Source organism: Poromitra crassiceps (genome assembly GCF_964638095.1).
Source record: "Poromitra crassiceps genome assembly, chromosome: 8".
NCBI lineage: Eukaryota > Metazoa > Chordata > Actinopteri > Beryciformes > Melamphaidae > Poromitra > Poromitra crassiceps.
In genome coordinates this window covers 6,399,370-6,411,884 of record NC_139629.1, presented here as the reverse complement: position 1 = coordinate 6,411,884, position 12,515 = coordinate 6,399,370, and the positions used below count along the sequence as shown (strand labels likewise).

At 47.3% G+C, this 12,515-nt stretch overlaps 1 protein-coding gene across 1 annotated transcript in view; it reads left to right on the top strand.

The window, feature by feature from the left end:
* sema5ba (sema domain, seven thrombospondin repeats (type 1 and type 1-like), transmembrane domain (TM) and short cytoplasmic domain, (semaphorin) 5Ba) overlaps positions 1–12,515 on the top strand; it is a gene marked incomplete at its 5' end in the record, with an annotated part of 147,186 nt that overhangs the window by 42,192 nt on the left and 92,479 nt on the right. Inside the window, 2 exon segments of the mRNA XM_083642257.1 lie at positions 219–432; positions 10,977–11,262. Coding sequence (XP_083498383.1) covers positions 219–432; positions 10,977–11,262 — 500 coding nt within the window.

The window sequence follows — 12,515 nt, the reverse complement described above, 5'->3', positions numbered from 1 at the left end:
GCGCTGGAATGTGACTATCTGGGACGTGAAGGTGTTGTTGAACCTGAGGGAGAACAGAGTGTGGATGATGGGGCTGTTCAGATAAGGCCTGGCCTCTAGTAGCATCAAACAGATGATAATGTCACCTCTCTTTGAGCAGAGAGGGGACATTACTTTGTAAAATAGCCTAAAAGCTCTCCCCCTTTGTCTCTCCATTCTGTGCATTGTGTGCGTTGCAGGTGGGCAACATGAGTAGCGTGCTGGAGCGGGTGAACGGCGTGGCGCGCTGCCCGTACGACCCGCGCCACAACTCCACGGCCGTGGTGACGGAGAGCGGCGAGCTGTACGCCGCCACCGTCATCGACTTCTCCGGCCGCGACCCCGTCATCTACCGCAGCCTGGGGGGCATGCCGCCGCTACGCACCGCCCAGTACAACTCCAAGTGGCTCAATGGTACCAGACCTATTTCCACTCTCCGTTATTCACCGTTAAAGTCGTCTGTTCCCTTAAGATTTCCGCCGGCTCAAACGGTGGATTTCTTGTCGTTGGTTTTGCCCGTTTCATTTTGCGGTCGCTCCATTTCCTGTTGGAGGAAGATTTCTTTTTCTTACACTTCACTCCTTTAAAAATGGTCAGGTAAGCAGTGGAGCACACTGGTTTAAAATGGTCAGGTAAGGAGTGGAGCACACTGGTTTAAAATGGTCAGGTAAGGAGTGGAGCACACTGGTTTAAAATGGTCAGGTAAGGAGTGGAGCACACTGGTTTAAAATGGTCAGGTAAGGAGTGGAGCACACTGGTTTAAAATGGTCAGGTAAGGAGTGGAGCACACGGGTTTAAAATGGTCAGGTAAGGAGTGGAGCACACTGGTTTAAAATGGTCAGGTAAGGAGTGGAGCACACTGGTTTAAAATGGTCAGGTAAGGAGTGGAGCACACTGGTTTAAAATGGTCAGGTAAGGAGTGGAGCACACTGGTTTAAAATGGTCAGGTAAGGAGTGGAGCACACTGGTTTAAAATGGTCAGGTAAGGAGTGGAGCACACTGGTTTAAAATGGTCAGGTAAGGAGTGGAGCACACTGGTTTAAAATGGTCAGGTAAGCAGTGGAGCACACTGGTTTAAAATGGTCAGGTAAGGAGTGGAGCACACTTGTGTTTCACAGGTTTGCTGTCTCAAGCGTGATAAATCGAATAGGATTAGTAATGTGATCACGCCTGAACTCTCTTTAATCCACACGAGGCTAAATCGTAAGCGAAGGACTTGTGTCAAATAATCAGTGGAATTTCCTGCCCTTACTTGACTGTCTAAACATTTGTCCTGGGCTCGGCTGGAACAGCAGAAGAGCCGAGTCTGCACTTTTGGGTCCAACACAACCGGCTCTCTTGTTACAGCCAAGGCAGATCAATCCTAGACGGCTGTTTTCAAAGGATTACAGAGAGCGTTCACACCTGAAGTTGTGCCTGTAACACCTCCGCTATACGGGCTAGGGATTGACGGGATTTACAGTAGGGAATGCCGGAGAAGATGAAAGGCTGTCAGTCCTGCCACAGTCAGTCCTGCCACAGTCAGTCCTGCCACAGTCGGTCCTGCCACAGTCGATCCTGCCACAGTCGGTCCGTCCAGCCACAGTCAGTCCTCCCACATTCAGCCCTGCCACAGTCAGTCCGGCCACAGTCAGTCCTGCAACAGTCAGTCCTTCCACAGTCAGTCCTGCCACAGTCAGTCCTGCCACAGTCAGTCCTGCCACAGTCAGCCCTGCCAGTCAGTCCTGCCACAGTCAGTCCTGCCACAGTCAGTCCTGCCACAGTCAGCCCTGCCACAGTCAGTCCTGCCACAGTCAGTCCTGCCACAGTCAGCCCTGCCACAGTCAGTCCTGCTACAGTCAGTCCTGCCACAGTCAGCGCTGCCACAGTCAGTCCTGCAACAGTCAGTCCTTCCACAGTCAGTCCTGCAACAGTCAGTCCTGCAACAGTCAGTCCTTCCACAGTCAGTCAGTCCTGCAACAGTCAGTCCTGCCACAGTCAGTCCTGCCACAGTCAGTCCGGCTACAGTGACAGTCAGTCCTGCCACAGGCAGTCCTGCCACAGTCAGTCCGTCCTTCCACAGTCAGCCCTGCCACAGTCAGTCCGGCTACAGTCAGTCCGGCTACAGTCAGTCCTGCCACAGTCAGTCCTGCCACAGTCAGTCCTGCCACAGTCAGTCCTGCCACAGTCAGCCCTGCCACAGTCAGTCCTGCCACAGTCAGTCCTGCCACAGTAAGTCCTGCCACAGTCAGTCCTGCCACAGTCAGTCCTGCCACAGTCAGCCCTGCCACAGTCAGTCCTGCCACAGTCAGTCAGTCCTGCCACAGTCAGTCCTGCCACAGTAAGTCCTGCCACAGTCAGTCCTGCCACAGTCGGTCCTGCCACAGTCAGTCCGTCCGGCCACAGTCAGTCCTCCCACATTCAGCCCTGCCACAGTCAGTCCGGCCACAGTCAGTCCTGCAACAGTCAGTCCTTCCACAGTCAGTCCTGCCACAGTCAGTCCTGCCACAGTCAGCCCTGCCACAGTCAGTCCTGCCACAGTCAGTCCTGCCACAGTCAGTCCTGCTACAGTCAGTCCTGCCACAGTCAGCGCTGCCACAGTCAGTCCTGCAACAGTCAGTCCTTCCACAGTCAGTCCTGCAACAGTCAGTCCTGCAACAGTCAGTCCTTCCACAGTCAGTCAGTCCTGCAACAGTCAGTCCTGCCACAGTCAGTCCTGCCACAGTCAGTCCGGCTACAGTGACAGTCAGTCCTGCCACAGTCAGTCCTGCCACAGTCAGTCCGTCCTGCCACAGTCAGCCCTGCCACAGTCAGTCCGGCTACAGTCAGTCCGGCTACAGTCAGTCCTGCCACAGTCAGTCCTGCCACAGTCAGCCCTGCCACAGTCAGCCCTGCCACAGTCAGCCCTGCCACAGTCAGCCCTGCCACAGTCAGTCCTGCCACAGTCAGTCCTGCCTCAGTCAGTCCTGCCACAGTCAGCCCTGCCACAGTCAGCCCTGCAACAGTCAGTCCTGCCACAGTCAGTCCTGCCACAGTCAGCCCTGCCACAGTCAGCCCTGCCACAGTCAGCCCTGCCACAGTCAGCCCTGCCACAGTCAGCCCTGCCACAGTCAGCCCTGCCACAGTCAGTCCTGCCACAGTCAGCCCTGCCACAGTCAGTCCTGCCACAGTCAGTCCTGCCACAGTCAGTCCTGCCACAGTCAGTGTTCCGGCTTAAGGTGTCAATAATGTCCCTGCTGCTGATGCTGTGCCTTCTCTCTGAACACACATCCTGACTCCAGCAGAAATGCAGATGGACGTTTCACAGGATAATGGTGTCATGGTGTCATGGTGTCATGGTGTCATGGTGTCATGGTGTCATGGTGTTCTGTAATTCATATGCAGACATGCTTTTATTCATGGATTCATAGAGGCTTTTATTCATGATGCATAGAGGCACAGGCCAGCAGGAGGAAGGAGAGAAAGAAGAGACTGGAAATATACTGAACAAAAAATACAAATGCAACACTTTTGTTTTTGCTCTCATTTTTCATGAGTTGAAAGAAAAGATGCACATTTTAGACTGGCCTTTTATTATGACCAGCCAAGGCAGCCAGTCAGTCAGTCAGTCAGTCAGTCAGTCAGTCAGCTAGTCAGTCAGTCAGCTAGTCAGCTAGTCAGTCAGTCAGTCAGTCAGTCAGTCAGCTAGTCAGCCAGTCAGTCAGTCAGCTAGTCAGTCAGTCAGTCAGTCAGCTAGTCAGTCAGTCAGTCAGTCAGTCAGCTAGTCAGTCAGCTAGTCAGTCAGCTAGTCAGTCAGCTAGTCAGTCAGTCAGCTAGTCAGTCAGCTAGTCAGTCAGCTAGTCAGTCAGTCAGCTAGTCAGTCAGTCAGCTAGTCCGTCAGTCAGTCAGTCAGTCAGCTAGTCAGCTAGTCAGCCAGTCAGTCAGTCAGTCAGCTAGTCAGTCAGTCAGTCAGCTAGTCAGTCAGCTAGTCAGTCAGCTAGTCAGTCAGTCAGTCAGCTAGTCAGTCAGCTAGTCAGTCAGCCAGTCAGCTAGTCAGTCAGCCAGCCAGCCAGCCAGTCAGTAGGCGAGCGAGTTTGCATGCAGATTGCATGCAAGCGTGTGCTTCCAAGTGTGCCTGAGCTGAACTGTGTGTGCGTATGTATGTGTGAGAGGGCGAGAGACACACAGAGAGAGAGAGAGAGAGAGAGAGAGAGAGAGAGAGAGAGAGAGAGAGAGAGAGAGAGAGAGAGAGAGAGAGGGAGAGGTAGGAGGGGAGAAGAGTACAGTACAGTTATAGAGTCAATAGTGTGCTCATCAGCATAATCGCAGCTGGCTGCCTGCAGACACACACACAGAGTCAAACACACATGTTGCGCTACAGTACACACACACACACACACACACACACACACACACACACACACACACACGTGCGCACGCACACACAAGCTCATGCCATCACAGACAAAACCTACTTTTCTTCTTGGCTGATTGCGTCAGGGTTATGGAGCAGTGTTCCCAGTGGATTTCAGGGTGTGAATGAAAATCTCATTTCCAGCGCTATAAGCCTCTCCAGTTCAGGGCGAGCCACGCACACGGGTGGTGGTGGTGGGGGGGGGGGGGCGTCCTGGATCCAATCAATCTGCTGCTTTATTGGATTGGCAGGCTGCCAAGTGCTGACCAACTGTTCCACATCATCATGCATCTGAACGAAGCGAGGGAGATATGAAATCGACTGTGGATTAAATATAGAACAATCTCTGTGCAGCACCTCTCTCACTATCTCCTATAGAAATGACAGTATATGTAACAATGTATTTATATTTCTGTCGCTCTCTCTCTCGTTGACTCTCTTGTGTCTCAGTTCATTTCAGAGCGGTGCAGCGGCGTACACAACATTGCCACAGCAAGTGCTTTTTCGCACACGTACTCCTTCCTGCACAGGCTGTCTGTGCATCAACTAGCCATCCCAGTTTTCTTTTCTTTTGTTTCTTTATTTACGCATATAAAGAGAAGAGAAAAGAAAAGGATACAATATATCATTTGCAAGTGAAGTTGAAGGAGAATTGACTAAAAAAAAACTCCGGGGCCTTGAAAGTGGTTACAGAAAATAGTTACAGAAATGTGAAATACCGGTATACAATTTGGAATGTTTCTATAAATTACTTTAGACATGGTAAAATAATAACAATAACAATAATCATAATCATAATCATAATCATAATCATAATCATAATCATAATAATAATCATAATAGTGAGACATAGTTCAGCATAGTACTTGACAAGCAAGTTCTCGATGACAGTGTTTGATCCAGAGATGGGCGTGTTGTCGTTGGCAGTGGCGCCCCTCCAGCCCCCCAGCCCCCCCAGCCCCTTCAGCCCCTTCAGCCCCTCCAGCCCCTTCAGCCCCTCCAGCCCCTCCAGCCCCCCAGCCCCTTCAGCCCCTCCAGCCCCTTCAGCCCCTCCAGGCCCTCCAGCCCCCCAGCCCCTCCAGCCCCCTAGCCCCTCCAGCCCCCCAGCCCCTCCAGCCCCCCCAGCTCCTCCAGCCCCCTAGCCCCTCCAGCCCCTCCAGCCCTCCAGCCCCTTCAGCCCCCTAGCCCCTTCAGCCCCCCCAGCCCCTCCAGCCCCCCCAGCCCCCCCAGGCCCTCCAGCCCCCCAGCCCCTTCAGCCCCTCCAGCCCCCCAGCCAGCCTGCTAGACTGAACAATCTGTTTAGCAGTCAGCGGGCTGCTGTGGGGGAAAAAAGTCTGTTTGTCACGTTCGCACCCACGCAGCTTCAGTAATATTATGCAGAAACTGTCAGCTCCACCTGCCCTTTGCTGACATGCACCTATGCACAAACACAGGTATGTACGCCTGCCTGCATCCACTTAGTAGCTCAGGCACCTATATAATGCGTGTACATACAGTATACAGGCACCATTAGCTCCTTCACATTCCCGTTAGCTATAGAGAAACCAGTACAAACATATTATGAAGATGGCTGCCTCTTCAGCCTCCGCTCTCGTAATTGCCAATGACCCAACACAGCCATGACACCACTCTCCCACTCACTCATCTGTATATGCTCGTTAGCACCAATTATCTGGCTGCATTAGAAAGTGCATTACCTACCATTTGTAAGCAAGTGATTTGTTTGACAAGTCATTTATTTTCTCAGGTGAATTTAAATAATAGATGATAGCTTTGGGTGTCATGCATAATAATAATAATGGTGATGATGATGAACGCGCTGGGTAATGAAGATGATGAAGGCCCTGGGTCTGCGCCGTGCAGTTCGGCTCAGTTTATGTGCGCTTCCATTTTGTTTAATGGCACTTATTCATCACGCCGTAGATTATAAATGCAGATCCAGGATGAAATGAGAAGGTTCTCCACTTCATTACGTTCAATAAGCTGCTGGGGAAAAGTAATTAGTGCACCGACTGAATTAAACACTCAAGTCCCACTTTTTACACACTCATTTTTACACGCTCGTTTTTACACACTCGTTTTTACACACTCGTTTTTACACACTCGTTTTTACACGCTCGTTTTTACACGCTCATTTTTACACACTCGTTTTTCCATGCTTGTTTGTACACGCTCGTTTTTACACTCGTTTTTACACACTCGTTTTTACACACTCGTTTTTACACGCTCGTTTTTACACGCTCGTTTTTACACTCGTTTTTACACGCTCGTTTTTACACACTCGTTTTTACACGCTCGTTTTTACACGCTCGTTTTTACACTCGTTTTTACACACTCGTTTTTACACGCTCGTTTTTACACGCTCGTTTTTACACGCTCGTTTTTACACGCTCGTTCTCCTGTTGTTTCATGCAGGATCAATGGTGATAACAATGTGGCTGAGGCGACATCTGGACTGGCTGCACCTCTACCAGCCAACACACTGTGTGCAATATCCTAGGTAGTATGACAGACAGTTGGGTGTCCGGGTAGTGTAGCGGTAGATTCCCTGCCTACCACCCCGAGGGTTGCAGGTTTGCGCCCCGTGTTACCTCCGGCTTGGTCGGGCATCCATACAGGCATGATTGGCTGTGTCTGCGGCTGCGAATGAGGGTATGTGTCCTGGTCGCTGCACTAGCGCCTCCTCTGGTCGGTCGGGGCGCCTGTTCGGGGCGGAAAGGAACTGGTGGGAATAGTGTGATCCTCCCACGTGCTACATCCTGCCGGTGAAGCTCCCCGCCATCAGGTGAAAAGAAGCGGCTGGCAACTGCACATGTATCAGAGGAAGCATGTGTGTATCTACGGCTCTCCCCAGATCGGCAGAGGCGTAGCTACCGGGGCAGCAGGGGCAATTGGCCAAGTACAATGGGGGGAAAATCAAAAGGAGAAAAAAATATAATGTATATAATATTATATAACAGGCAGTTATAGGTTCAGATGGCTGGAACAGTTGCTCAGCTGATTGTGTCTTTGGTGTTATGGGGTGGAAATTGACTTATTCCGCCACAAGCTCGTTCATCTGTGGCCACAGTCCAACCACTGCTCGTTTTGTATCACAGCTGGGAAATGGAATTAGGCCGCTGCTATAGCTGCGGACAGTGTTTCCAGACCGGCCCGCCTCCAAATCTGATTCTTTAAAGTGATACTCAACACTGCCCCCACTAGCCCCAGAGGCACCTTACACACCTTCACAGGTCATCTCCACAGGTCAGCTCCACAGTCATCTCCACAGGTCATCTCCACAGGTCAGCTCCACAGGTCATCTCCACAGGTCAGCTCCACTGTGTGTGCGAGTGCCTGTGCCCTGTCGCTTTATTTTGTAGGTTTTTTAGATCTGTGTGTTTGCATGTGGGTGCGGGCGTGCACACTTGAGTGTGAATTCAGGTTTGCAATTCGATTTGGTGTACGAGTGTGTGTCTCCAGTGTGTGTGTGTGTGTGTGTGTGTGTGTGTGTGTTTGTGTGTGTGTATCACACAGCCACAGTAGTTGTGTGTGTGTGTGTGTGTGTGTGTGTGTGTGTGTGTGTGTGTGTGTGTGTCAGCCACAGTAGTGTGTTTCATCGTTCCTGTGTGAGTAAGGCCTCCCTGTAAGTGGAAAACACAAAGGCAGAAAATGTCACTTTGGTAAAACTCAGTTCAGGATCAAAACAACAGAATCACCTTTATTTGCTCTTGATGTTGGTAGATACAGGAGATATTTGTTGCCTGTGGAGTGATATGAAAACCAATGTGCTCTTTGAAAATGTATATAGGTAGCAATATTATAGAGAGGCAAAGTGGAACGTCACTTCCTGCTTCAGCACTGTACCAAAGATTTTCATCCGCCACTTATTTTCCCATAGACATTTCGTAAAATGCTTATAAAAAATGTTTTTACTTGTTCAAACCAAACGGTTCAGATATATTTAGAAACAGGAGAGACCACATAACATAACAAAATGCGGATTTAACAAAAATATTTTTTCAAGTTTCGGTCCGAGTGAAATGTGAAATGTTCTATGGTCTCTCCTGATTCTAAATATATCTGAACCGTTTGGTTTGACGAATTTTTACTCATTTCACTTTTTAAAAACTGCGACAGTTCACACAGTTTTAACATGACATGCATATATTATTCATCAGACCCTAGAGCTAATTCTTCTCTCACTCAGAATGTCAAAAGATAAGCGATGTGATGTATACTTTTTGAGATATTAACGTTTGTTTGGCACAACTCATACTATTTAACTGCTGCGGTTCCGGGTGGCATATCCGGGTTTTTTGAACATGTTGTTAAAAAAAGACAAATAAAAACATGTACATTTAAGTACATTCAAGAAACAAAACAAACAAAATCAAATGATCAAGCATATCTTTCAAGAAAGAAAAATCCAGTACATACTCAACATGTTGAGTCATGTGTAGTATTCTATGTTGAGTCATGTGTAGTATTCTATGTTGAGTCATGTGTAGTATTCTATGTTGAGTCATGTGTAGTTTTTTTTTGATTGATTTTCTTTATTTAAGTGTCATGCTTCGAATGAAGCCCAGCCCACATGGGCTTACAGGACACTTTTACTGTTCATCATTTAAACAAACAATGATCAAAACATAAAACCAACAGAAAACACCCAAAATACATACAGTAAAGTTGTACAGCATGAAAACCACCACCTGAACCTACTTAAAGAGCTGCGCTTGCCTTCTATTCCAGGCCCTAGAGATAAAGTTAGCAGTCTTAAATACCTCAGTCTTAAACAACCACTCCAACTTCTGGCCATCATCTGCCCAGAAGAGCTCAGGTCTTTGCTTTTGCATTTCGTCAAATAAGGAAATCCTCAAATCATCATATAAAGTACAATAAAACATGAAATGAAACTCATTTTCAACATCCTTTAGATCACAGACATTGCATATCCTGTTCTCTTCTGGTATAGCTGTGAACCGCCCTACTTCAATGGCAAGAGGCAGAATACCAATTCTCAGCTGAGCACATAAAGACCTCTGGTTTCTGGTTAGAAAGGAAGTGACATAGGGCTCAGGACCAAAACACTGCTTCATCTGAACATATGATCTAAGCTTAGGTTTAGACCATATGTCGTTTGCCCATCCCTCTCTGTAATTAAGAGATAACTTTTGTTTCAACATATTAACATTACAGCAAAGCATGTTGTGAAAAATATATGCCAGGTCTGCCTCTCTAAGAGTAGAACAAATTTCCTTTATCCAGGGGTGACTATGAGCCTTGTCCCAGTTGAAGACCTTCTTTGTTAACCTACTCTCTGGCATATTAATGAAGCGGTTCCATAGCCGTATCATTTCTCCCTTTAGTCTAATCTCCACCGGTTCCCAACCCATATCACCCTGTATGGCAAGAATAGGGGCAAATGCATGTACCCCAAGGAAGCATCTTATGGCTCTATTCTGGATGGAATTTACTTTTTTGGCATCCTTGCAACCCCATACTCCAGCTGCATAACTAAAAATGGGACAAACACATGCTTCATAAAGCTGTGAGTATGTGGAATAGCCAATGTCTTTACAGAATTTCACTTTACCTATTATTGAGCCAACAGCTCTTCCTGCAGAGTCTGCCAAAATTCCAATCCCAGAATCATAGGACATAAATTCATGTAGTATTCTATGTTGAGTCATGTGTAGTATTCTATGTTGAGTCATGTGTAGTATTCTATGTTGAGTCATGTGTTGTCCACAACAGAGTATGCTGAGTCATGCGTAGTATTCTATGTTGAGTCATGTGTAGTATTTGTCATGTGTTGTTGACAATGGGGGACATTGGTATCCCATTCAAACTGTTATTCAATCTGCTCTACCTGATAAGCGGCCTGGTAGGGAGGGCTATTAATCATGTCCTCTGTCACACAGAGCAATAAAAAACGCAGGGAACTGCAGTCAAACAGACACAGCTGCATGGATTTACTATCAAGCCATCAGATGGCTTTATGATGATTTATGATCTAACCATTTAGTTATCTTCTCTTCTGCTGCGACTCGACATCCTCCTCTCGTGTATACATGTGACATGCAGGCCCTTAGCTTAGAACAAAGCACGACGACTGTTTAGTGCAATCAATATAGAGTGCCTGAGTCACGCCCTCTTCACGGTTCCCCGTAGGGAGTGAAATTCCCCCATTCATTTTCCCATTGACGTTTCATAAAAAGAGTTTTATTTGGACAAACTAAGAGAATCAGCTGTGTTCACAATCACAGGAGACCATATAGAACATTTCACTCGGCCCAAAACAAAACAAAAAAAGGCGGTGAAACGAGTGAAATGTTCTTTGGTGTCTCGTGATCCTGAAGCTGAATCTCTTGGTTTGTCCAAGTAAAAGTATTTTTATAAGGATTTTATGAAATGTTAATGGGAAAATGAATGGGGAATTCACTTCCTTTGGCCCCGTGGGCAATCTCGCGATGGCGGTACATATAGGTACGCTATGGAGTGCAAAGGTCAAAGCCACAGCCCCCTAGAGGAGATACATGTGGCAGATCTTCCTGTTTCCCTGAGTGACGGTGCAGTGATGCTCTTCCTCCTCTCCCCCCTGCAGAGCCGCACTTCATCTCGGCCTACGACATCGGCCTGTTCACCTTCTTCTTCCTGAGGGAGAACGCCGTGGAGCACGACTGCGGCAAGACGGTCTACTCCCGCGTGGCGCGCGTCTGCAAGAACGACATCGGCGGCCGCTTCCTCCTGGAGGACACCTGGACCACCTTCATGAAGGCCAGGCTCAACTGCTCGCGCTCTGGGGAGATCCCCTTCTACTACAACGAGCTGCAGAGCACCTTCTACCTGCCCGAGCAAGACCTCATCTATGGCATCTTCACTACTAATGTGTGAGTGATGCTATTCGTTATACTACTACTACTACTACTACTACTACTTTTTCCCCATACACTCCCAAATAGGTGGTTGCATCTCCTTTTACCCTAAAACATTTTCAAATCACTCAACTCAAAGATCATGGTAATACAGAATCCATGTCCAATGTTCTTGCCATCCTTTTGCTGGATGCAAAATGCAGTGAAGGGAATACTCCCACACAGAGACAACTTTTCTGCCATTTTATCAGCCAAATCATCTGTGACGGGGTTGGGAAATAGTTTGGGGATACCATAATTCATCTTCAGTTCAGTCTGCTATTTAGTGTTACAACTCAAGGAAGTAACAGTGAGTGAGTGTGTTTACATGCAAACAATAATCAGGTAACTGAGAATAATCAGGTAACCGGCAATAATCTGATTTCCGCGTTTACATGCACTTTATAAAATAGCGGGAACTCACCTCAAAGTGCATGAGTGGACATTGAGATTGGGCCAGGCAATGAATAAAACTGATAATTCAGCAGAAAGCTAGGTTGATCAGATTTCTCATAATCCGATAATGGTCTTTATCTTTCTTTTTTCTTTTCTATATTTTTATTGTATATATATTTTTATTGTATATATATTTTTATTGTATATATATTTTTATTGTATATATATTTGATAACAAACAAACAAGCTCAGTCACAGGAAAAGATAACGGTCTTTATCTGATAAAGGATTTGGTTTGTGGCTGTTTACATGACCACTTGAATAATGGTAAACGCACTCAATGAGGGAGCTATAGACCAAATCACCGTGACGTCACCATGTAAACAAATTTACTTCCGGGTACCACTTGGGGAAGGCGGCAGGTTTAAATGTGCGTGTTGTCAAATAAATGCTGTCAAACCCTCTCGTTGTTTTCGGCCGAGTACTTTCAATTTAAATGGTTAAACGGTTGGTAAACATGCTTGTCCGACGTATCTAGCCTTTCTTCTGTGTTTGTTTTATGTAGTGTTAGCTAGCTAATAACGTTTGTTTGACTGTCAAACTCGCTGTTTTTTTACGTTACAGACAGAGTAACCTCGCGTCACCAGGCTCTTCTCGGCGAGAAAGAGCCTGGTACAGACAGAGCTACTGACGCCACGTCAATTTAATTTAGCTTCAAGACTACTCTAGTCTGGTCCAACAGGTAAATTAGCTAGTCTGGTCTCCACTAACGTTAGTGAAAGTGTTGTTATGAATGATATTAAACAACAACACAACACGGACGAACCATTTTT